This window comes from Cotesia typhae, unplaced genomic scaffold, assembly GCF_013202065.1.
Source record: "Cotesia typhae breed Kobodo isofemale line unplaced genomic scaffold, CoteBio_Ctyphae contig_65, whole genome shotgun sequence".
Taxonomy (NCBI): Eukaryota; Metazoa; Arthropoda; class Insecta; order Hymenoptera; family Braconidae; genus Cotesia; species Cotesia typhae.
This window is the reverse complement of record NW_027423762.1, coordinates 911,108-935,982: the sequence shown is the minus strand read 5'-3', so window position 1 is coordinate 935,982 and position 24,875 is coordinate 911,108. Positions and strand designations below refer to the sequence as shown.

Here is a 24,875-nt window from a genome sequence, read left to right as displayed (position 1 = left end):
CTCCAAAAAAGTTATGAATTTTTCAAAAAAATGGCTTTTTTATTTTCAAATAGCCATAACTTTTTAGCCCAATCTGGGTTCTACAGGGATAACTGTGGAATTGATTAAAGTTTATTTTAGAAAAAAAAATTAAAAAAAAAAATGTCGAACTTCGAAAAATCATTGATTTTTGTCAAAAAACTGAAAAATTCCATATGTATTGACTTACAAAAATTTTTTAATATTTTTATCGGAAAGTACATCTAAAAACAAAAATTTAAAAAAAAAAGGTACCTAAATGTTTAGTTTTGAAAAAGTTATGGCTATTTGAAAATAAAAAAGCCATTTTTTTGAAAAATTCATAACTTTTTTGGAGTTAGGTAAAAAAAATTCAAAAAAATTCTGAGAACCGTTTTTTATAGGGTAGAAAAGGATGGAAAACTTTCGGCCAAATCGAAAAGGGTCGGGGTCAAAAGTGGTCGATTTGGCATGGAATACCCCATATGCATTGATTTAAATCAGATTGTTCATAGGAGCCATCTAAAATTAAAATATTTAACAATTTTTATAAAATCACTTTTAATAAATTTTCATACACTTACCACAATTACCACAATTAATGCTACTTTTATTTGATGTTTGAGCTTCGAAATTGTGTAATTTAAAAAAATTTTCTGGACCTAAAAAATAATAAAAATAATAAATAAATATATTTTTCGTACTAAATCTTGGAATTTTTTGCATAAATCTTATATTTTTACTTTAAAGTAAAAAATTTTTTCACAATATCGAGTACATTATTGTTGTCCGGAAAATATGATTTAATTATGAAATAATAATAAAATAAAGCAGGATAAATGGGATAAATGTACACAATATTTGTAGATATACAGTCTCTTAGTTTTTTTTTATTTTATTAATTATAAATAAACAACTCTGAGTTACCTAGCCTAGTCATTCGTATTCGTTGACTTACAATTCTTTCAGAGAAATTTTTTTTCTAAATTTAACTTAATCAGTGGATTTTTTCGCAAGTTACAGTGTTTTCAGGGTTCCATGCATGACGGACAGGAAAATTTTTTCGATCGTAAAGCACTCTCTGAAGCTTCGCATTATAAGTCATGCAATTATCCCATGTCTCTGAATATCAATGTCATTTTTTTTATCCTAAAATTTATTTGGGGCGTAAAAGAGAATATTCTAAAAATAAATTTACTATGACCTAGCTTTAAATTTCAAAATTACCGCCGTTTATTTATGGTAATATTTTTTTTTCGGTAAGTGATTCATGAAAGATAACATACCGACTAAGCATATCAACATTTCTAACTGCCATCTAGTATATACGATTTTAACTATAAAATAAGCCTGGAAATGACGACTGACACCTGCAACAATATTATTTGACATCACTTTCATACACACACATACACACATACATTATTTATTATTCTTTGGACTTGACAAAAACGATTAAGTGTAACAATATTGTCTGTCAATTGAATAGTGGTTAACAATATTCAATAGGGTTGTAGATGGTAATTTCGTAATGTGTGAAGACGTCACCATTAATGTATTAAACATGTCATCATTACCACCACCACCACCATTATCAACTAGTGAAATTTATTAACTACTCTAATTTCGTTTGATTTAATTTAAAGGTTGTCAGAAAGATAGTTTATTTACTTGCATTGAAATTCCTCTTGTGTGTGGGTTTAAAAAATGGGACGGTCAACAGTAGTGATGGTGTAATGCCAGATAACGTTGATATTAAATAAATATAAGTGCACATAACAAATTGATAAGTGTCACTAGTTTAATTATTCATTTAAGTATACAAAAATAATTATTAGCAGAATGTCATCTGTAATACGGTTCGTTGATGATACCTGTTTCATCTGAGCGAGCAAGTGCTTCATGGAAGAGTGTTTTTGAACGGTGCTTCATCCTAGAAAAATCATAAGATTTTTAGTACTATAGCTACAAAGAAATAAAAATAAAGCATCACAATTCAACGATCCACATAAAAGGTAATTTTGATTTTAGAAAGAGTCCTAGTTTTTCACTAGTGAAAATCGTTAGTCAACTGCGACATTGAGAGGTAGTTACATATATAGTTACTTACTTTTAAATATATGTACACTGTTAACTGAATATGTACATGATTTTTACACTAGTCGGAGTTTTATTTATCCAAGGTTAAAATAGTTAATCAGAAGTAATGGTGATTCATTATTCTATTAAATGTCTACTTTTTCTAATCAAATTTTATAACTTATTTTTACCCATTTATTATCATATTTTATAATTACTTGCTCATTAAGCTAAAGATGATTATTTTCAGCAATGAATGTGAGAAATAGATTTAATACAGTTATTCATGTGTTAAATTTACGTAATTGTTTCATTTAATTGTTAATTGATAGGGTATTCTTAATGAGAATGATTGTAGCAAACGTTTAAGAATTATGTTTAAATTTGAATATAATTTATTTATTACAAAAATAATAATATAAAAAAAAATGCATTTGAAAATTTTAAAATACTTCCTGTGCAGTTGAAAAAAAAAATTTTTTTCCAGTTATTTAGGTACAAATTATTTGAAAACTTTTTAAAATTATTCATCTGCTAATTTCTCACTCACATTTTTTAATTTATTATTTTGTAGTATAGAAAAAACATTGATTTAACTTTAAAAATGTGAATGCTATGTAAACAAATTTTTTAATTTTTAAGTATTCATAATAAATTGAACTTATTTTTTATTACTATATTTATTGTTGTAGATTTTTTGGGTTGCAGAAAATAAAAGGACTTTAAAATGGATCAAGAAACAGTATATGGAACCCATGAGGATAATCATGTGGTGATGTCTGAAAAAGTTCAGTCATTAGCTGGAAGTATCTATCAAGAATTTGAAAGGATGATAGCTCGATATGATGAAGATGTTGTAAAAGAATTGATGCCATTACTAGTCAATGTATTAGAGTGTTTAGATATAGCATATACTGAAAATCAAGAGCATGAAGTTGAATTGGAATTATTGAGAGAAGACAATGAACAATTAGTTACTCAGTATGAACGAGAAAAACAGCTACGGAAAGCATCGGATCAGGTATTTTTTATATTTATTTCATTGATATTCATTCTCAGTAGTCGACAATGCCATGTGGAGTCATTATATTCCAATGGATTTTTTTTGTGTATAGTGATAATACTTTTTTACTTGGCAGAAATTTTTATCTCGTGTGATGTATCAAGTAACAAGTAAAAAGATTTTCTTTTCCACTGATACTAAACACACTGTTACTGTATAATTGATACCTTAAAGTAATAAGAAAAAAATAATTAGAGTTTAATATTAAAAATTTTTGTCATTTAGAAACTGTTGGAGCTCGAAGATGTTGCTGAAGATGAACGAAAGGAGTTGCTATCGAAGATTGATAGTTTGGAATCAATACTAAAAATGTTGGAGCTCAAGACTAAAAATTCACATGATCATGGTACAATTGCAAATACCACTTCGAGTTATTGCCCCCACAGTGCACAATCCTACAGTAGAGTAGATTATTTTTTTGTTATTATTTTTTGTAGCTGATGATCATCTATCTTGTATCATTTTTAATTGTTGATGATTTTTATCCAAATTTCCTGCACCTTGCTACTGATGTTTTATTTTATTATTTAAATTTTTCGAATTGCAACCTATGGTACTTGTGCTTACTTCAATGAGGTTTGCATGGTTAATAGAATATTGATATACATTTTTTAAATGCCACTCCTTTTTTATATTATATTAAATTTATAAGTTAATTGTGTGAATTTTTTGCATCATTATTATAAATGAAACTATCATAAAATAGCTTGAATTCCTCATTTGAGAATATTTATGTGCTAAAAAAGTTTGATAGATTTAATTTTAATTGTTATTGTTTTTAGTTGTTCGCTTGGAAGAAAAGGAAGCTGAATTAAAACGTGAATATTCACGTTTACATGATCGATATACGGAACTATTCAAAACCCATGTCGATTATATGGAACGAACAAAAATGTTAGTAGGTAGCTCGGAAAGACTTGAAAATTCAACAAATAATCGTGGTCCAAATAGATTACCTGGACTTAATTTAGCTCATATGTCACGAAGCTCTGGACCTTTAAGTTATGGATTTCAGAGTTTAGAAGGTAGTATGAATGCTGAAGATATACAGGAAGAAAGTCCTACACAAGGTGCTAGTTTAAAATCTGAAATGCAAGACAGTAGTAGTGAAGCAGTCATCGAAACTTCAGATAAAAGTCAATTGACGGACAATCCAACTCAAGATAATCAAGTACCGAGTTTATCACGACGTAAGTTTGTTACCAAGTATAATAATTTAATCATTGAAAATAGTCAATGAATATTCAATTTTTTAACCAGCATACATCGACGAAAGTCCAGAAACTGATGTTCCACCTCCTGCAATAACAACTCCAACAACACCTATTATAGATAAACAAGTAAGTACTCCTAGTGGACGAAGTCGAACTGAACGAGAGCAACGTAGTGGTAATACGTTGTATCAAGAGCTCAGTTTCCAAGATGCTGACGCTTTAGGAGAAATGGACGAAGGTGCAGATATTACTGGTGAGTAATTTTTCATCCGCGTTATTAACTTTATCATTTGTATAACTAACTTATCATGACAATTGCCGGATTTACAGGCAGTTGGGTTCATCCAGGGGAGTATGCATCATCGGGTATGTTGTAAATTGAATGAACAAAATCATTTCAAATAACTAATTTCATTACAATTTTATTATAATATAAATGATAAAATGTGAATATTGAAATACATAATTTTTTTTATTTAAATAATAAGCTTATTAATAATTTTTGATTTTTTTTATGTCGGTCTACTCATGTTTGATTAATAATGCATGCAACGAATAACAACAGTTAATGATAACTTTTTTGGTAAGATTTTATTTTTTATATTCAAAAATGATATAAATAGTAATAAAAAAAATAATAACTATATTTTTACTTGATACAAAAAATTTATTGTTTATAATTTATGCATTCGTAAAATTATTATTTCTTTTCAACAGGAATGGGAAAAGAAGTTGAAAATCTTATTATGGAAAATAATGAACTCTTAGCGACAAAGTGAGTATTTTCTCGGTGTACTAAAAATATAAATTCTTAAGTATTATTACACATTTTAATAAATTTTTTCTTTAAGGAATGCTTTGAATATTGTAAAAGACGATTTGATAGTAAAAGTAGACGAATTGACAAGGTAAAATAACATACTTAACGATGAATTAAAATGAAGTTTTAAAGGCTGTTAAACAAAAATGATTTGTAATACTTCTAGTGAACAAGAAATTTTACGTGACGAAATAAGAGTTCATCAGCAAGCTCGTGAACGACTATGCCAAAAAATAGCGACATTAGAAGAAGAATTGAAGAAAGTTAAAGAGGAAGCTGAAGCTGCTGCAAAAGCGACCAAAAGTGACGATGAAGAAGACGTACCATTAGCACAAAGGAAAAGATTCACCCGAGTTGAGATGGCAAGAGTACTTATGGAAAGAAATCAATATAAAGAACGATTTATGGAGCTTCAGGAAGCCGTTAGATGGACTGAAATGATTCGAGCTAGCAAAACAGATCCAGCTAGTATTTCTGGTGGAAAACAATCTGTTTGGAAGTTGTAAGTATTAAACATAACTTAATATTAATGTACTTAAAAATGATAAATTACATTAGTAAATTTTTTGAACTTTTAGTTTTAGTAATCTCTTTACCGGACCAGCTGATCGGGGGTCTTTACATCGAAATCCTCATGCATTGCCTCATATTCGATATAGCGCTCCGACTAATCAAGTTGTACCAGCTCCACCATTAGATGCAATGCGTAGACGTACACTAAAAAATCGTCATGAGATTTTTGACCAAGGAGATACAATGTGAGAATCAAAATTAACTTTGAAGCACTCAAGATTTTAAATAGTTGTAAATAGCTTTTTTCAAACTCCGAATTATATAGATTTTTATTATATTCTCTTGTTCTATTTATATCTCTATCTTCACTCAAATTATTCAATCTTGGCGTTCATTTAAAAAAAAAATTTAGATTTAATTAGGTGTGAATTCCTTCTTTGATTTTTACAACTGATCTAGATTAATATTTTTAATTAAAACCTGAAAACAATAAATATCACTCATCATATCTATTTTTATATCAATCATTTATATTTTTGATTTCTATTCTTCACTTATTTCATAATAGTTATTTCATCGCATCTTCAAGCAACATTCTCACTTGAAATATTTTCAGCCGTATCTGTTTTTTATATGATTTTTAATGAAATTACGTACTAGTCAAAAATTTTTTAAATGTAAAAAAATAATCTGTAATTAATGAACGGTTCTACTTACATATTATTTCAACTATCTAGTATTTATTGAAATAAAATAAATTTTCTTTTCCATCGCACGCTCGCTTTATATTCTTTTATAATTTTTACTGCTATTAATTTTTGTTTAATATTTCGCTTTTGTTGTGTGACTATGAAACCTTATTCACACAGTAGACATTTCAGCTCATCAGAAAAACGAGTGGCCAGACTTGCAAACGAAAGGAAAGAACAATATCGACAAGTTAGGGCACACGTGAGAAAAGAAGATGGCCGATTGCAAGCTTATGGATGGAGTTTGCCTGGAAAACCTAGTGCACCTGCTAGACAGCCAGTTCCAGTTCCTGTTTATTGTCGTCCACTTCAAGAAACTGAACCGGGAATGAAGGTACAGTGTCAATGCATATTATTTAAAAGTCGGTAAAAAATATTCTTCTAATTCTATAGATACGAAAACATCATGTGAAAAGAGAGTTGTTAATTAAAAGTTTGAAAAATATAGTATCGCGTATTTGAATTTAGTTGAAAAAAGACTAATAAACATGTAAACACCTTAAATTAATTTGTTACATTATTTCTTCATAGTTCATGATATATATCAGAAAGTATGGTTGAAATCTCAGTACTATTTTAATCAATTAACTCAAGAATTTAATATATAATTGAGGCCTATAAAGAAGCCATAAAAATAATATGTTCTTTTATATAATTTTGGGGTCTACCCTATTTTTAGCAATGAAATATAAAAAAATAAATATCTTTTCGCATTTTTTTTTTAATCATTTTATTTTTTGGCACATTTGCAATATCAATCATTAATATAATCAAAAATAAATTTTTCAGTTTATTTTTAACAAAAGTTAATAATTATATATCCTTTGAATTTAAAAATATAGTTCATTTATTGCAAGGATTCAAAAAATTGATGATAATCATAAATAATTTTTCTTTTTAATAGCTGACTAATCATAAAAATTGTTAGTTGTAAAAAAATTATAATCTTATATATTTCTTTATAACGTATTTATTATTTTATTTTTTAGTAAAAAATACTGTATTACAATATATTTCAGATATGGTGTGGGGCTGGAGTTAATTTAAGTGGTGGCAAAACCCGTGATGGTGGATTAGCTGTCGGTGGAAGTGTTTTTTATGCTGACGAAGCTAAAGAAACATCAGTAGTAAAAGGAGAGGTTGAGGATGCTGTTGAACATCTGGACAAAGAACTACATGAATCTGAACAACGTCGCTTGGAAGCCGAACACCAAGATCAACAATTAAGTTCTCTTGTATGGATCTGCACTTCAACTCAAAAAATGTCCAAAGTATCTGTGATAGATGCTAACAATCCAGCAGATATTTTACAAGTGTTTAACGTTTGTCAGAGTCATTTGCTCTGCATTGCAAGTGTACCTGGTGCCAAACAAAGCGATTACATTCATAATACAGATGACTGTTCACCTCGAACAATGAATGGAATGGGTGAAATAGATCTTGGTAATCTTCAAAATGCCAATCATAACAGTGATAACTTAATTGCTGGAGAAGCTACAACGAATAGTGACACTAAAAACTGCCAGAAAACAGAAGACTTTATTGATCGCAGCCAAGCAACCTCTGAAGGACCTAGTTCTTTGGAAGAAAAACCGAGTGATGATTCTGAAAAAATTACTGACATTGATCATAGTTCAAATACTGAACCTCAAAGTTTAGAAGCAACTGATGGTGAATCAGTACTTATAGGTAAAATACATTTTGTTCAAAGTAGTATTGACAATCCGTCGATTAAAAAAGAAATAGATTCAAACGTACCGACAGCTAACGTTGATAGTGATACAACTATTGAAAAAATGTCATCAATCCAACCTACTATGTGGTTAGGAGCTCAAAACGGAGCTATTTATGTTCACTCAGCAGTTGCTCAATGGTCTGTCTGTTTGCATACAGTAATGCTCAAAGATGCAGTGTTGGGAATAGTGTAAATATTTTTTTTTATTCATGTTTCTTAATATGTATTTAAGTTTCATAAAACTTCAGTAATAATATTTATTTGCAGTCACATACAAGGTAGAGTGCTAGTAGCTCTTGCTGATGGAACAGTGGTAATATTTCGTCGAGGATCTGATGGGCAATGGGATTTATCCAAATATCATGTTATAACTTTAGGAAGTCCACAGCATGCAATTAGATGCATGACATCTGTATCAGGAAAAACAGTTTGGTGTGGATATAGAAATAAAATTCATGTAATTGATCCAGTTCTCATGACTCTCGAGGTAAATTAATTATAGTATTATCAATCACTGTAATTCAATGTTAAATACTTCATAAAATGTTAAATTAATTATGTTGTTTATTATATTAAATTATTAAAAATATAAGAGTGAAAATTAGGAATCTGTTTTTAGTGTACCGTTGACGCACACCCAAGACGAGAATCACAAGTCCGACAATTAGCTTGGCTTGGTGAAGGTGTCTGGGTTAGCATTAGACTAGACTCTACATTAAGATTATATCATGCTCATACGTATCAACATCTTCAAGACGTAGACATTGAACCATATGTCAGTAAAATGCTTGGTACTGGAAAACTTGGTTTTTCTTTTGTTAGGATCACCGCATTGCTTATTTCCTCTAACCGACTGTGGATTGGAACGGGCAATGGTGTAATCATATCTGTACCATTATCTGAAAGTAAGTAATCATGCGAAAATTTTATCATAATTAACGATCATAAAAATTATAACTATGAGAGAATTATTTAAATATAAAAAGGTGCTGGAGGATCTTTAGCAGTATCTAGAGTCCTAAGTGTGGGAAGTAAAAGTGATGCGCCTGGAGTTGGAGTAAGGGTATTCGCGTCAGAGCACGGGGTAACACCGGGAAGTTTTGTACCATATTGCAGTATGGCACATGCTCAACTCAGTTTTCATGGACATCGAGACGCGGTCAAAATGTTTGTCGCTGTCCCTGGTAATACATAGTTAACACAATTTGATATTCATAAACATTTTAAACTTAGTTTTAGACATTTCTGATAGATTTACAATAATTATTTTGTGATCAACTGTAAAAAACAATTTTTTTTTTTTCTACTATTTAACTATCAGGACATGGAGGTCAAAGTGCTGTTTCAGATGGTTCTCAACCAGCAATGTTAGTTTTATCAGGTGGAGAAGGCTACATTGATTTTCGTGTTGGTAAGTTACAAAAATATAATATACTTTTTAACTAATGAACAACTTTTAATAAACAGTGCTTCCAAAATAATAGCTAAATATTTTTATGATGAAGTAATTGGATGAAATTATAATTATCAGGATAATTAGATAATTCATAATTTCAGCAGAAGAAGCTGAAGACGAAAATGATGTCGCAACTCATCTTATAGTTTGGCAGTTGGTCAGGTATGCCCCCAGAGAGTAACATCATGTGTTAGATTGTCACTCACAATTTTACAGTACTAACAATTAATAATTCTAATATCTTAAATAAGAAAATAAAATGCTTTTCTAACATAACTTTTGATCAATCACTTAAAAATAAATGAAATATACTAACAATGCGTATGAATGTATTGATTGTTATTTAATAGCAAAAATTTTATTGCATCAGTAATTTTGCACATAAATTATGTCAATCATAAATATTAATTTTTTGTCATAAAATCACTTATTTTCTGGCTCTCTGGGGGTAAAGTGGGACATCTTTTAACTGAAATATATTAGGTAGTCAATAATAATGAACTCGACTTCTTCAAAAATAACTACCACTTTTATAATTAAAACATTTTTATTTGTGAAATAACATTGATAAAATTACTGCAATATTTTTCAGGTGATGGTGATGAAACTGAAGAAGGTTTGGAGCGTACAAATGTTACAGTCGCTAGTCATGAAGAACACAGTGAACAAAGTCATCTTATTGTTTGGCAAGTTCAATCGCCTATTCAAATAAATGGCTAAATTTATTGTGGTTGTTGAGATTCAATATTTCAAGCGGTGCATACCTTAAAATAATTTATAAAAACATAATAAAATATTAAAAAAACTTTGGATCAACGGTCAGGTAATTAATAACTTAATGAAAATGAATTCTTTAAATGCCGGAATAATATTATACACTATCCAATTTGTTCAATTATTGTAGACACGGTTACTATAAGATGAATGTAGATTATGGCAACAAAGTATGACAATGATGGGGCTTGATTGTTTATTTTTAATTGATAAAAAAATTAAATTCAAATTTTTAACATGACTAATATAATTGTAAATTAGCTAATTAAATAATAATTTATAGAAAACAAAAAAATACAGTTATATGCGTCTCTTTTTGTACGGAGCAATAGTTCATCGTTCTAAAAAAAGTAATCATTGTTTAGTTTTATTATGCATTAAAAACTCAAAAGTAGTATAAAGATTCACGTGAAGTACTTTTTTTTTTAATTCTTTATCTCAGGTTTTGTATAAAAAAAAATTTTTTTTCATAGTCAATATCTTATTTATATTATAAATCCATAATATTGAGTTTATGATTAATATTAAATTAATTGAGTTATGTATATAGTTAATATAATTTCTTAATTTATGTGACACTTAGTTTTTATCAAAAAAATGCTATTAATGTTGTATAAATAATGTTATTCTTATTTTATATAATTCATTTTTGTAAACATTTTGTTGAATTGACGTGAGCTAGTCACTCATTAATTTTCATCGCCAAATTGAGACTGTATTAGCTTGAAATTCTTCAAGTGCATTATGCTTTAACATTGAGGGCCTTAGAGAGTAAGCGTAAATTTTAAAACCATTATAATATTCATAACATTAGTAATATTACCGTCATGAAGTTAAGCTCTGAAACACTTTGTATAAAAAATATTATTTTTTAAAAATACAATTATAATATATGCTTTCTCTCGCTTCAATGTTTCTGCTCAGTCTTTTACCAAAGATTTAACAAAATTCGATTTAATTGGTTTATATTTGTCGAGTGGAAAATTTTCTCGAGAAAGTTTTCATGCATTCCGATGATTTGAGTAATTGATAATTAAATTTGATCATGCTGTTTTATTTATATAAAAGTTGTACCTGGTTCGTTCAAACGGAACCCTAACAGCATTAAAATAAAAAAATAAAAAAAAAAAATTATTAAAATAATGATTGTTTTTACTCATTTTTCAAGTTTGTCAATTTGGTATAATTATTACATCTCTCAAAGAGTTTAAATTATTATTAAATAATACAAAAAATTGAAAACAACAAACGCCTGAGAAATATATTTTGTTTTTTATTTGTTAATAAAGTATATATTAATAAAAATTATTTGAAAGTATGCACAAGGTAATTCTTTACATGAACTAGCTAGAATTCTTTTTTTATATCTATTTATGATTTTATTAAGTATTTTAAATAAAAAATTAATAGGCGTTTGCTACTTTTACTACCATACTGTTACTATGTCATGAAGTTATGCTATAACCATACATTTTTATATAATTTATTGCAAGTAATGAGTACATTGAACTTAGTCTATAAGGAGTAAATTATTTTTTTTCTTTCACCGCCTAATACTACATTTTAATGACAGATGTACTTATAAGTAAATAAATCTATTGTCGTAATTAATTTATTTATAAAGGTGAACAATAAAATAGCTGCTACAATAATTGAGTGATGAGATTATCTATATCAAGACCTTGCCAGACTTTACAAGTTATATCAACACGTAAATCATTTTTGCAATTCGCGCTTGCTTTCCCCTGCCAAGTTCAACTGAACAGAAGTAATAAAACCGCGCGGTTGTTATCGGAGAGTGCAAATATATCGTTGTGGACTTCGCATTGTAACTTATGTTTATTATCTCTTAATTTTTCAAAGTATTCTTCGCTCAGTAATAAACGTTTTATGAGTAATTACGCCGATAAAAATAAGAATAACGAAATGGACCGAGATCCAGCTTCTCAACAATTAAATGAATACAAAGAGTCAGTAAAGGTATTATTATTTTTATATTTATATCTACGTTTAATATAAATACATAAATTTATTATCTATATCATTCATTTCGATTTTTATTCAAATGATTTGAGAATGATACTTCAATTTTTTAAAAGTTTTTAGAAGATAAAAACATGTTTATATTAGAAGAATGCTTTCTTACGAAAGCAAGCTTAAATAAATTATTAATGATGCATTGAAACTGGTTTTCTTTAAGTTTATTTACCAATAAAAGAAAAATAATATGCAGTTGCACGGAAATATGTTACTTAATTTTATACTGAAACTAACAGATATTTGACAAAATTTCAAATTTTTTCTAACAAATAAAATATGATGAAAAATACAAAATAAATTCTTTATTTAGAAACAAAAAAAAACTCATTTAAGTATGATTGTACAATTAAATTAATACATATTTTTTTAAACAATTGTTTACTTAACACAATCAATTTTTTATCAAGTAAATTCATTAATTTCTACAAATTATTTTTTTTTTCGATTAAGTGAAAAAATAATAAAAAATTTTTTATAAATAAAAGTTAGTGGTTTACTAAGGGATTGCTTAATTATATGTAATATTTCGAAACCGAAGGATTATACAGTTGAGAATGATGGCTAAAAAGGAAAATTTTTCTTAAAAATTAATATTTGACATCTTGCAATAAGATAAGTGATTATAAATATATTAGTAAATTTTCCAAAACGTTAACATGACATTGAGCAACGTTTATTATAAATATTTTTTTTGAATTCATGAACATTATAATTTTTTTTTATTTACTTATATTTATTATTCATTTATTATCAATTTATTATTTATATCTATTTATTTTAAAATACGCTATTTTTAACTTAGCAATTTATAATGAGAAATAAAATTATATCATTTGTAGCTTTAAAATATTTGGAATGATCCAATCATTTTATATTTAATATTAATAATAATACATTTAATATTGATTTAGGAAATACATTTATTTATTTATTATTTATTAAAACCAGAATATACAATATATACATGAATATATAATCATACTTAATACATAAGCATGCAATTATAGAGGCATATTGGCTAAATAAGATTACTTTACGTCCAGATTGCAGATGCAAATACTAGCATAAAAAGAATTTCATACTTGCGTCGAAAGACCTTCATGCCCCGCTGTCCATTTTACGGCTTTAAATAAAATATTTTATCTTTAGTTTTGAAATACTCGATATATTGATCAACTGCAAAAAATTTGAAATTTTGATTTCATACGTGTAAATATATTACTCATAATTCTACATGATATTTCAAACAAAATGATGCACACAATGATAATAATTATAAAAATCAATGCAATCAATCATATCAAGATGAACTGCGTAGTTATAATGTTAAATATGCCTATGCAAACACTAATGTTAATGTAATACACTTGTTTTCATATTTTATACTAAGTCATACATAACACCACAGAAAATGAAGGTTGTTGCAATTAAGTGATTATCCATATTTAAATTTCCTAATTAGTGGATAAGGCACTATAAAAATTTCCCATGTAAATTATTCATTATGATGAAAGATCACATACTTGTAATTATCATGATATTGTTATTTTTTATTAAAATTTTATACTCATCTAATCTTAACTCAGAAATGTTATACAGGGTGATTCAGAATGACCTTCACAGCGGAAAACTGTAGATAGAGGAGTCGATTCTAAGAATAAAGTTCCTTAGTCGCTTTTCGATATTTTCAATAGTTTTTGAGTTATTCAAAATGTAAATTGACCAATCACAGACAAGCTTTAGAAATTAAAAAAAAATAAAAAAGAATAATAAATAAGTTAAGTAACACTGCCACAGCAGACTTCAAGTTAAATGATATTTATTTAATTTGAAAAGTTCGATTTCTCACAGAAAAAAAAACAAAACATGCAATTACAACCTAGAACGTATTTGTATATTTTTTTTTATCTTTTCCTTTTCACAGAAAACATTATTGACTTCAGATGATGCAATTATTAAAAATATAACTTCCAGAGAATTGACAAAATAAATTACGTATTTTTAAATACGTCTCGCTGAATATCTCGCTGGACGTCTCGCCGGACATCTCGCTGGCCGTCTCGCTGAGAGTCTCGCAAATATGCTATGACATACATCAAGCGCTTAGCGAAGTCCTGAGCGAGACCGAGCAAGCAAAATCAAATATTTTTCAATAATTATTTTATGTATTGTCTATATCTATATTTTTGTCTGTTTGAAATTGCTATTATTTCAGTAAGACAATTTTATTAGTTAAAATTTTTTTCTTTATTCTTGGTTGAAGTTTAATATTTAAAAATACATAATTTATTTTGTCAATTCTCCGGAAGTTATATTTTTAATAATTGCATCATCTTAAATCAATAATGTTTTCTGTGAAAAGGAAAAGATAACAAAATATATATATAAATACGTTCTAGGTTATAATTGCATATTTTGTTTTTTTTCTGTGAGAAATCAAACTTTTCAAATTAAATAAATATCATTTAACTTGAAGTCTGCTGTGGCAGTGTTACTTAACTTATTTATTATTCTTTTTTATTTTTTTTTTTTATTTCTAGAGCTTGTCTGTGATTGGTCAATTTACATTTTGAATAACTCAAAAACTATTGAGAATATCGAAAAGCGACTAAGGAACTTTATTCATAGAATCGTCTCCTCTATCTACAGTTTCCCGCTGTGAAGGTCATTCTGAATCACCCTGTATTTCTATTTTATTCAATCGAAAATAATCTAATATTAATATAAAGTTGTATTTAATGTTTGTAGCACAGGTAAAAAAAATTATATATAATTGCAAATATACCGATATATAATTATAAATGAAAAATGGCCCTATATAATTATAAATGGTTATATAGAATTAGATATAATTATATATGATCTATATATCTATTCATAGATAAGCAAAATAGGGGTTCTTTGACGTCACTTAAGACTTTTCTCAGAAAATTTACACAGAATTCTTAAAAAAATTTCCGTTACTATGTAACATAGTAATGGTTACCATTCTACATAAGGAATAAGACCTATTATTTTCTCTCCGTGTAGAACTTCTTGAAACATGAAATTTAGGACATGTCTATCAAACTTCAGTAACATATATATATATATATATATATATATATATATATATATATATATATATATATATATATATATATTGACGAAAAATTTCCTTATGATAATCATCTCTTTGATAAAGGGAAAAAAGTCATTACGAGGTTTTCAAAAACTCAACTTTATATGTAGTTATTTAGTCAAAGGACTAAGAATTTTACATACATTTTTGCTAATCACATAAACGATTAAATGTCTTTTTGAAGGAACAAATATTGTATCATTACACAAAATGTTAATGTTTGATTAATATTTGCAATTTCGATGAGTATAATATTTTAAATGAATGTGAGAATATTATCTTTAGCTCTATGGGTTACCGTCACTTCCGTTGCGTTGCTATAAGCTTTCGAAAGAGTATTATTTTTAAATAACTATTTTAAATTTATTGTTGAATCAATTTTCTATCCTTGGATAATTTTAGTATTTATAAAACTGTATTCGTATTTATAAAACTTAATTGATAAATTAATTTAGTTCAGTCATCAATTAAATGAAAAATTTTTTTATCGAAAGATATATTCATTAATAGCTTACTACCAAAGTTTCAGATCGATTTAGCACATCCTTTCTGAGTAATTAATTTTTGAAACTGCTTCTTTTTTATGTAAAGGTATGGAGATCCGATAAAGTCAGTTTAAAACCTTTCGTAACGCACGAGTGACGCAACCAAATTTCATATACTAACTTAATGGAATCACCATATTTTCGCTAGTAAAAGAAACAGTTTCAAAAATTAATTACTCAGAAACGGTGTGGTGAATCAATCTGAAATTTTGGTGCATCAGCTACAAAAGTAGCTTTAGTTTTGTTGTCATACCACAAAAATACGTTTGTTACTGCTACCAGAAAAACTTCTGGCTACTATAGAATTACTTTGTGCAGAACAAGCTTTCCCAGAGAGAGGAAATTATGACAGAACTAGGCTTCTCTCAATGTTGTAAATCTTCGGCTGTGGCTTATCCAACAGGGTCAAATTTTCTAAAAAAAGTAGATTATGAAATATATTTAGATTTTAATTGATTCGTCTAAGTCTAATGAGTACTCAGAACTTAATTTCGAGTTAATTGAACCCTCTGAAAAATCAGCGAAATTTGATCAAAGGGTTGCATTAGTGGGTATAAAACAGATAGGTGTTGGTTAGCATAATGAAAAAAAAAATTTGATTTAATAATAATTTATTTTCATATTGATAAAGCACAAAAGCGAACTTAGGACGTTTAACACTAAATTTTGACCTAAATTTTACTAATTGTAGAGATAACATTAAAGTCGCACTTACTCTAACTATGAGATACGAATCTGAATCATGCGCTTGTTAAACCGATACGTAACCCTCTACGTCGGATGACTTATATGTTGTTTCACATCTTATTATTCTTATAATTTAATTCTATGTAGAGTAATGGAGTGTTACAGCTAATTATTTGTCGAGAAAAGGGAGGGGAGGGGGCAAATATGGTGCCACAAAAAGTTTTTCAGTTTTTTAAAATTAAAGACAGATTTAAATACGATTAAAAATTTGAATAGCGCGCTGCGCGCGAGCCTAACATTTAACCAATTATGAATCGTGGCCCGTTTTTTGCAAAAATTTTAAAATATCGAAAATCACTAACTTCAAACATTTTTTATAAAAAAATGAATATCGCTCGTTTATGTTATTTTTGATAGAAAATACGTGTTATATCTTCAATTAATGATTCCCAGTATTTTGAAACAATCCTAAGAAAAGTATGATTGATATTTAATAAAACGTTCGCTTCAACGTCGATCAGCATAGGGTTTGTTTGTAAAATATACAAATTTTAAATGCTAATATTTCAAAATTTAGTGCCGCAATTAAGAACTATTTAAAAAAATTTCCGCGTGTAGAGGATATTTATGAGTATAAGTACTCAAAATTTAGAAAAATTTTAAGAAAACGGTTTTTTCTCGGAATTTCCTTAACTGAAACATAATCATTGGTTTTTAAAGTCTAATCAGCCTATTTTACCTTCCAAACACTTTGAGTGTTGAAAATGTTGGGGGCCCATTCTGCCCCCAAATATTTTTGGATATCGAAAATTTTTGGCCCATTTGGTCCCTCCTCTTTCCCTACATACATACATACATGCATACATACATACATACATACATACATACATACATACATACATACATACATACATACATACATACATACATACATACATACATACATACATACATACATACATACATACATACATACATACATACATACATACATACATACATACATACATACAGATATAGTGACAAATCGCGGGGGTCATCAAGGAAGCTTTCTGTGGCCCCAAAACATCGAGATCTGATGAGAATTCAATTTTCGCAAAACGGAGTAAAACAATAACCGTTCGATTTTTGAAAATTTTTGATTTTCTTAGAAGGAAATTAAAAATTATATCACACAATAAATTCTTAAATTATGAGTGAAAAATCATAATTAATTTCTAATCAAACCACCGTGAGTTGTATGCACGAACTAATACAACCCGTTTACCAAAAACTGGCAGAAAATGAAATTCTTAATCTTAAAATAAAATTGTCATTCGGTAAATGTTTTATAGATCAAATTAAAGACAATTTTATCAGCCTTAAAATAAATTTTCAAGAAATAAGCTATCTTATTTTAATTAATCGTTTTTTATAAATAAAAAGACAGAAAATGCAATTCTCCCTATTTTCAGAAAAATTCAAATCGCTATTATTTCTAAACTTATTGACCGACTTAGCTCATCTTTGAATTTATCTGAGGTAATCGTCTGAGAAAGATGTGTACTAAATTTTATTTTGATCCGATAATAACTATAAGCATAATCGCGGAACATGCCCTGGGCTGTCCCTTCACTTACTAATTATTAAATTAGGATTGAAAACGCGATTTTCATACCCTAAACCGATTAATTTTCTGAAAGTTTTTAGTTGAATGTCAACAATCCAAAAACGTTTTACATGCATCGTGGTTTCATAAAACCACACAATGTTTTTTTAACTTCCCGTTAAGAAAATTGAAAATTTAAAAAAATCGGGAAGTTATTGGTTTCACCCTGTTTTTCCAAAATCGAGTTCTCATCAGATCTTTATTAGATACGGTATCTCATCGCCGTTCCCGGACCGTACATACTAGATATATGAGAATAAGTACTTATTATCACACGTGTGTTAAAATATTTGTCAAAAAGTTATGAATAAGTCATAAACGTTATTCTTGAACTAATACAAAATATAGAAGATTATTTGAAAAAATTGGAAATCTAAAAGCTAAATGAAGATTAATTTTATGTAAAATCTTGTGAATGTACACACATTGACACATTCTATTTTTAGGACAAGCCACCCGTTTTACTTACTGGAAACGGAGCTCCAATCGCCAATAAAACAGCAAGTCTTACAGTTGGGCCACGAGGACCTTTGCTTCTGCAAGATTTTGTGTACCTGGATGAACAGACGCATTTTGATAGAGAAAGAATTCCAGAGAGAGTTGTCCACGCTAAAGGCGCAGGTAATTAAAAATTATAATTTTATGATTTTATTATCAAATATTGTAAGTTCGAATAATTAGATAAGAAAATTGCTTAAATTTTACAGGTGCATTCGGTTACTTCGAAGTTACTCATGATATTACGCAATATACGAGAGCTAAAATATTCTCAAAAATTGGTAAAAAAACTCCTATAGCTGTACGTTTTTCTACTGTAGGCGGAGAAAGTGGATCAGCCGACACAGTGAGGTATACAAGAAAAAAATATTCTTAATGATTGGCTTCAAAATGTAAACTTTGTAATAATACTGTTTAAAAATTTAGCAATAGTAAATGATGCATTTTATGTAAGAAAAGCATTCAACACTAATAATTCATGTCGATTCTTTCATTTTTTATTATAGAGATCCACGCGGTTTTGCTGTGAAATTTTATACCGAGGAGGGAATATGGGATCTTGTTGGAAACAATACTCCAATCTTTTTCGTAAAAGATCCTCTACTTTTCCCAAGTTTTATTCACACACAGAAACGAAATCCAGTAACTCACTTGAAAGATATGGATATGTTTTGGGATTTTCTTTCACTCCGACCTGAATCAACTCATCAAGTTATGATATTATTTAGTGATCGTGGTATACCTGATGGTTATCCTCATATGAATGGATATGGTTCTCATACATTTAAACTTGTCAATAACAATAATGAGTTTGTTTATTGTAAATTTCATTACAAGGTAAAAATTACTAATCTTTTTTTAACATACGATTTCACTAAAAATACCGATCATCGTAGTTATTTAAAAGCAAAATGCATTCCATCTTGTAACGGTAGTATATTCTTGTCACTTGGTCGCCTCTACATATTTATAAAGGTCGCCATTGAAATTTTGCAACACGGTTTCCAAAACTGAACCGAGCAAGAGAAATATCGAAGGATCGAGAGAAATTGTGATTAGGTTTACAAAAATAATAACAAATTATATTTAATCTCAACTAGAGATTTATTTAAGAACAATAATCCAAATTCTTTTTGAAACCAGGGTATGTAGCCCCCATTCAATTGGTCACCCCTTTCCTCTTTGAAAAGGACGCCACTGGGATTTTAGATACGGTGTCCCAGAAACCGGGTAGCATGAAAGGGGAAAGACAAGGTTTTGAGAAGTTCGAGAGGGCTGTAAATAATGCTGAGAAAATTATTAATAACAACGAATTTTTTTTTTTTTTTTTTTAATTGGTTATTATTTAGAGTCGGTTTTAACTGCTGTGGTTATATCGCCGACTTTAAATGTTGGGAGTGGTATGTTGGGGTCTTTTTGGGTTGTGAAAATCTTAAATCTAAGCGGCTAGGGTCGAATATCAACCAAGATGGTTTCTAAGACCAGCTTGGGATTCGAACCCACGCCTGGCCGGTGAGCCAGTCCCGAGTGCTCTATAGGCCTTGCGCCTTAGACCATTTGGCTAACATCACCGATTAACAACGAAATTATTTATTCAACTTCAATAATAAAATTAACAAATGAAAAATTTATTACTAACAATTACTTTCAAAAATTTAACTTAGTACTTAACTGTGAGAACCCCTCACCTAAATTTTCCACTAGCGACTTGCTAAAAAATTTTACAACTAAATATCGCTTAACTCTTTATTTTTCCTAAACCTCGCCACCCTGACGAAATACCATAATATACCATAATCTACCTCGTCAACCTGACGGACTACCATATAATATCATAAATTTACCTCGTTAACCTGATGGACTACCATGTAACATCTTAACTAACAATTAAAACCTTATTTCCGATTGCGCCTCCGATTCGGGCGTCTATTCAATGTTTTTTAAGTGACTGTCTAGGAAACAGAAGAGGATACTATGAATACTTAGACAGCACTGTACTCACACGCTATCTTAATTCACAATTTTACTAATTACTAAATTTCTTCTAATTACTATTCAACTCAATTCCGGATTTTCACACTGTCATAATTCACAAATTTTAACGTCTAGCAATTATTCAATACAAAAATTCCGATTCACTAATTCAATTCATTGCTAGATTTCCTAACTAAATTCATTAACCAAATTTCTTTATTAAATTCATTTATTAATCTTTTTAACTAAATTCATTTTATAAATTAATTGAATTCAGCCCAACAGCGTAAATTTAATTTTACAAAATTTCTAATTTCAAATCCTACAAACTTAACACGTCTTATTATAATTTTAAACTACAAAAATTTCCAGAAAGATCTTGACTATTTAAATTATACAATTACTTTTACTATTTCAAATTTTGTCGTGATAATTTTAACCAAAATAATTTAATTATGCCAAAAAGTCTGTAACAAACTAACTGAATGATCTTGACGAATAATTTACGTATAAAAGAACAAACTAAACATTTTATATATATATGTATCATATACACATACGTTAAAAGTAATCGGAAGCAGTTTTCAATTTGATATAGAAGCATTTATCTAAATACAATTTACTGACTATTTTAAGAAGTAGGGGAGCAAGATACAATGAGACTTTTGACAAAAAATGTTCACAATGTTAGTTTTTCTCACTCGTTTGACTTTTTTTTTTAGTCCCTCGACACTTATTTGGTATTAATATGATTCGTCCGTTGAAAAATAAAAACTTTGAACAGTAAGGAGGGGGGCTCCCAAAAAACATTTGCTATTTGCGTTTTTTCACTCATTTTACTAATTTGGGGTAAAATGGACTGCCTATAAATTTTAATTGTTTCAGTATTTATATTTGTTTTACTTTACTTAAAGCTTTTACCCGATAGTAAAACTAACTCGAAACACGAGCGAAAATCTTCAACCCGAAAAATCACTTTGAAGAATTTTATAATCTTTAATCAAGCACCAAAGTTCTTGATCTGAGACAATTTACTTGATTAAAAACTTTTCTGCTTCAATCAAGATAATCAAATTCTTTAAAATGGTGTTCTTGGTTCAAGATTTTCGCTCTTGTACCGGGTCAATTTTTTTATAATTGGCCGTATTTGTTATCAATGGGCTCGCTAAAAAATCAACTAATATCGTTTCATTAGTTAGTCTTACTACAATTTATAATAAATAAGTCATTCAGAATATTGTTTTTCCACTTCTGATGATCTTATTTCTTCCCCTTTAGAGGATTATTGTGATAATTATCAGGACCAGAAACTTTCTATGGTAGTTGTTAATTGAAATCTTTTCTATCATTTATTTTTCAGACAGACCAAGGCATAAAAAATCTCACAGCTGAAGAAGCTGCAAAAATAAGCTCACAAGATCCAGATTATGCTATTAGAAATTTATACAACACAATTGCAAAAAAAAAATTTCCTTCATGGACATTTTATATTCAAGTTATGACCGAGCAGCAAGCAGACAAATTTCAATGGAACCCTTTTGATTTAACTAAGGTCCTATTATGAAGCTTGTCTTTTCATTTTTTACTCTTATTACAGATTTTGGTAAGGGAATCTATATAAAATGTGATTCTATAATAGGTATGGCCCCATAAAGAATATCCACTCATTCCGGTTGGTAAACTCGTTTTGGACAAAAATCCATCAAATTATTTTTCTGATGTTGAACAATTGGCTTTTGATCCTGCACATATGGTACCAGGTATTGAACCAAGTCCAGATAAAATGCTTCAAGGTCGACTCTTCGCTTATAGTGATACTCACAGACACCGTCTTGGGCCAAATCATCTTCAGCTTCCTATAAATTGTCCTTACAAAGTAATAATTTTTTTTTTTCAAGCGATAAGTATTTTTATATTGCTAAAATCAAGAAAAAATAAAATTTCCAATTTTCACACTAATATTCAATTTTTTATAGAGTATATCAATAATGAATTATCAGCGTGATGGCTCAATGACTATACATGATCAGGATGGAGCTCCAAACTATTATCCAAACAGCTTCAAAGGCCCTGAAGTATGTCCTGCTGTAAAATCTCCAGCATTTAGTGCTTTTGGAGATATAGATCGTTATGAACCGGTGAATGAGGATAACTTCGGCCAAGTTACAACTTTTTGGCAGATAGTACTTGATGTTGATGCAAAGACTCGACTTGTAACGAACATGGCTAACAGCCTTGCAAAAGCTTCAAATTTCATAGCTGAACGTGCGATTAGAAACTTTTCCCAAGTGGATGTTGATCTTGGTCAGAGATTAACGGATGCATTGCGGAAGAAGGGAAAAATGATAAATATTTCTGGAAAGGGAGCTAACTTGTAAAAATATTTTTAGTTACATAAAAAAACTTATATATGAGTTGAGCAATAATACGAAAAAGTAAAAAATATTTCATGTTTCACCACTAATTTCGAAAACTGAGAGTTATAGATTTTGTATGTATACCACTTTCTATTTTTTTCGACGTTTTACACTTTGTTTTCATTTACAATAAATCAAGTAAGAGCAAAAAAATTAAGATTTATTCACTTGTAAACAACTGCTTAAATAAATATAAAACAGAGAAATAGCTTTAATGAATATACACTGTATATTATACAGGGTACACTGAGAGAAAAATTTTCAAGGTAAACTTTTTTTAGATTTTTTTTATTTTAAAGCAATCAACTTTTCCAAAAATTAACTTTGAATTGAATAAATTTACGTTTTCGCTAAAAAAAAAAAAAAAAAAAAAAAAAAAAATATTTTTATGATTGAATTATATATTATTATCGAGCGAGTTCAGTTGTGGTTCAAATACGTTATGTAATAATAATCCGAATACTGGTTTCTAATTCGCAGCAACATTGAATGTAGTTACAAGAGTAAAACGCTGCGAGAAATCCGGAGTTTTTTCGGAAAATCTAAAAAACGACGATGAAGATAGGTTTGAATAATTCTTTTCTATTTTTTCCCAAAAAGAACATTTAATAAAAAAAATTTTGAAAAAAAAAAACTTCCCGATAAGTTAATTTTTGAAAAAGTTATGGCAATTAATAAATAAAAAAGCCGTTTTGTTAAAAAATTCATAACTTTTTTTTTGGTTGGGTAAAAAAATTTTTTTAAAATTATAAGAGACGTTTTTGACATGGTAGAAAAGGAGGATAGACTTTCAACCGAATCAAAAGGGGTCGGGATCAAAAGCGGTCGATTTGGCGTAGAATGCCTCATATACATTAAGCCACATTGTCCATAATCCGCTAGATTTTTTATTTTTGTGAAATGTAAAGCAAAATTTGAAAAAAATTTCCTCGAATTTTTTTATCACAAACCGAATGTGTATCAATGTTTCATTTTTAAATTATCTGAAATTGCTCGAATGAGAAAATTGTTATATAAATTTGTAATTATTAAATTAAGTTACTTAAATTTTAGTGATAATAGTATATTACACCCCTTGGGAAGGAAAATAAGAAAAGCCTCAGATCACATTTTTGTTTCTAGTAAATTGTTAATTAAATAATTTTTCGTAGATTTGATTTTTCATAAGATCTCCTATAAAAATTAAAAAAATGTGTCTATAAATTTGTTTTCTTTTGGGAGCTCTTATTATATAAATAATGAACAAGACCGCGTAGTAAAAGTTTTTTCACTTGTTTATAATCATTTTTCAAAGTTGTCAAAAATAGAAATATCCGGCGAATGTTATAAAAAATTTTTTTTTCCTAAATTTAAAATTTTTGTTATTTTTGTATCAATATATAGCGTTTTACAACTTGGCTAAAAAATTTTTAACAGTAATAAAAATATTTTTCTTAAAAAAATTTTTTTAATTTTTTATAATGGTTTTTTTCATTTATCCACCATTTAAATTATTTATTAAGAAATCATTTTTTTTTAAATCATCATTTATAAATCTCAATATAA

The 24,875-nt window shown here is 28.3% G+C and overlaps 2 protein-coding genes across 14 annotated transcripts; both read left to right on the top strand.

Moving 5' to 3' along the window:
* The first annotated feature begins 1,427 nt into the window (after window positions 1-1,427).
* Window positions 1,428-12,052, top strand: Syd (JNK-interacting protein syd). 13 transcript variants are annotated; one of them, XM_074251061.1, is made up of 19 exons: window positions 1,433-2,012; window positions 2,769-3,097; window positions 3,365-3,539; window positions 3,922-4,329; window positions 4,400-4,606; window positions 4,684-4,719; window positions 4,919-4,936; window positions 5,071-5,128; window positions 5,205-5,261; window positions 5,340-5,675; window positions 5,752-5,931; window positions 6,556-6,769; window positions 7,455-8,359; window positions 8,438-8,657; window positions 8,790-9,075; window positions 9,157-9,354; window positions 9,492-9,581; window positions 9,728-9,788; window positions 10,219-10,355. In XM_074251061.1, exons 2-19 carry the CDS (start codon window positions 2,804-2,806, stop codon window positions 10,220-10,222), a joined length of 3,747 nt encoding a protein of 1,248 aa, XP_074107162.1. In that variant the 5' UTR covers window positions 1,433-2,012; window positions 2,769-2,803; the 3' UTR covers window positions 10,223-10,355. The 13 variants fall into 13 exon arrangements, 12 of the variants coding, with proteins under 12 accessions (XP_074107164.1, XP_074107162.1, XP_074107155.1 ...); XR_012480120.1 differs by lacking the exon at window positions 9,728-9,788 and adding an exon at window positions 10,531-12,052 and having other exon boundaries at window positions 1,435-2,012; window positions 10,219-10,449; XM_074251054.1 differs by lacking the exon at window positions 9,728-9,788 and having other exon boundaries at window positions 1,435-2,012; window positions 2,785-3,097; window positions 10,219-12,052.
* Window positions 12,053-12,189: 137 nt separating this feature from the next.
* Window positions 12,190-23,483, top strand: LOC141532622 (catalase-like). The gene is made up of 7 exons (XM_074251067.1): window positions 12,190-12,380; window positions 18,888-19,062; window positions 19,149-19,290; window positions 19,446-19,776; window positions 22,274-22,465; window positions 22,553-22,789; window positions 22,890-23,483. Exons 1-7 carry the CDS (start codon window positions 12,291-12,293, stop codon window positions 23,289-23,291), a joined length of 1,569 nt encoding a protein of 522 aa, XP_074107168.1. The 5' UTR covers window positions 12,190-12,290; the 3' UTR covers window positions 23,292-23,483.
* The last annotated feature ends 1,392 nt before the right edge of the window (window positions 23,484-24,875 follow it).

What these genes read in the sequence shown, in the direction of transcription:
- Syd (XM_074251054.1), top strand. Translation starts at nt 2,804, where the DNA reads ATGGATCAAGAAACAGTATATGGAACCCATGAGGATAATCATGTGGTG. An exon ending in CCACAGTGCACAATCCTACA is followed by an intron (nt 3,540 to 3,921) that starts GTAGAGTAGATT and finishes TATTGTTTTTAG; the next exon opens with TTGTTCGCTTGGAAGAAAAG. An exon ending in AATGAACTCTTAGCGACAAA is followed by an intron (nt 5,129 to 5,204) that starts GTGAGTATTTTC and finishes TTTTTCTTTAAG; the next exon opens with GAATGCTTTGAATATTGTAA.
- LOC141532622 (XM_074251067.1), top strand. Translation starts at nt 12,291, where the DNA reads ATGAGTAATTACGCCGATAAAAATAAGAATAACGAAATGGACCGAGAT. An exon ending in GGATCAGCCGACACAGTGAG is followed by an intron (nt 19,291 to 19,445) that starts GTATACAAGAAA and finishes TTTTTATTATAG; the next exon opens with AGATCCACGCGGTTTTGCTG. An exon ending in ATTGTAAATTTCATTACAAG is followed by an intron (nt 19,777 to 22,273) that starts GTAAAAATTACT and finishes TTTATTTTTCAG; the next exon opens with ACAGACCAAGGCATAAAAAA.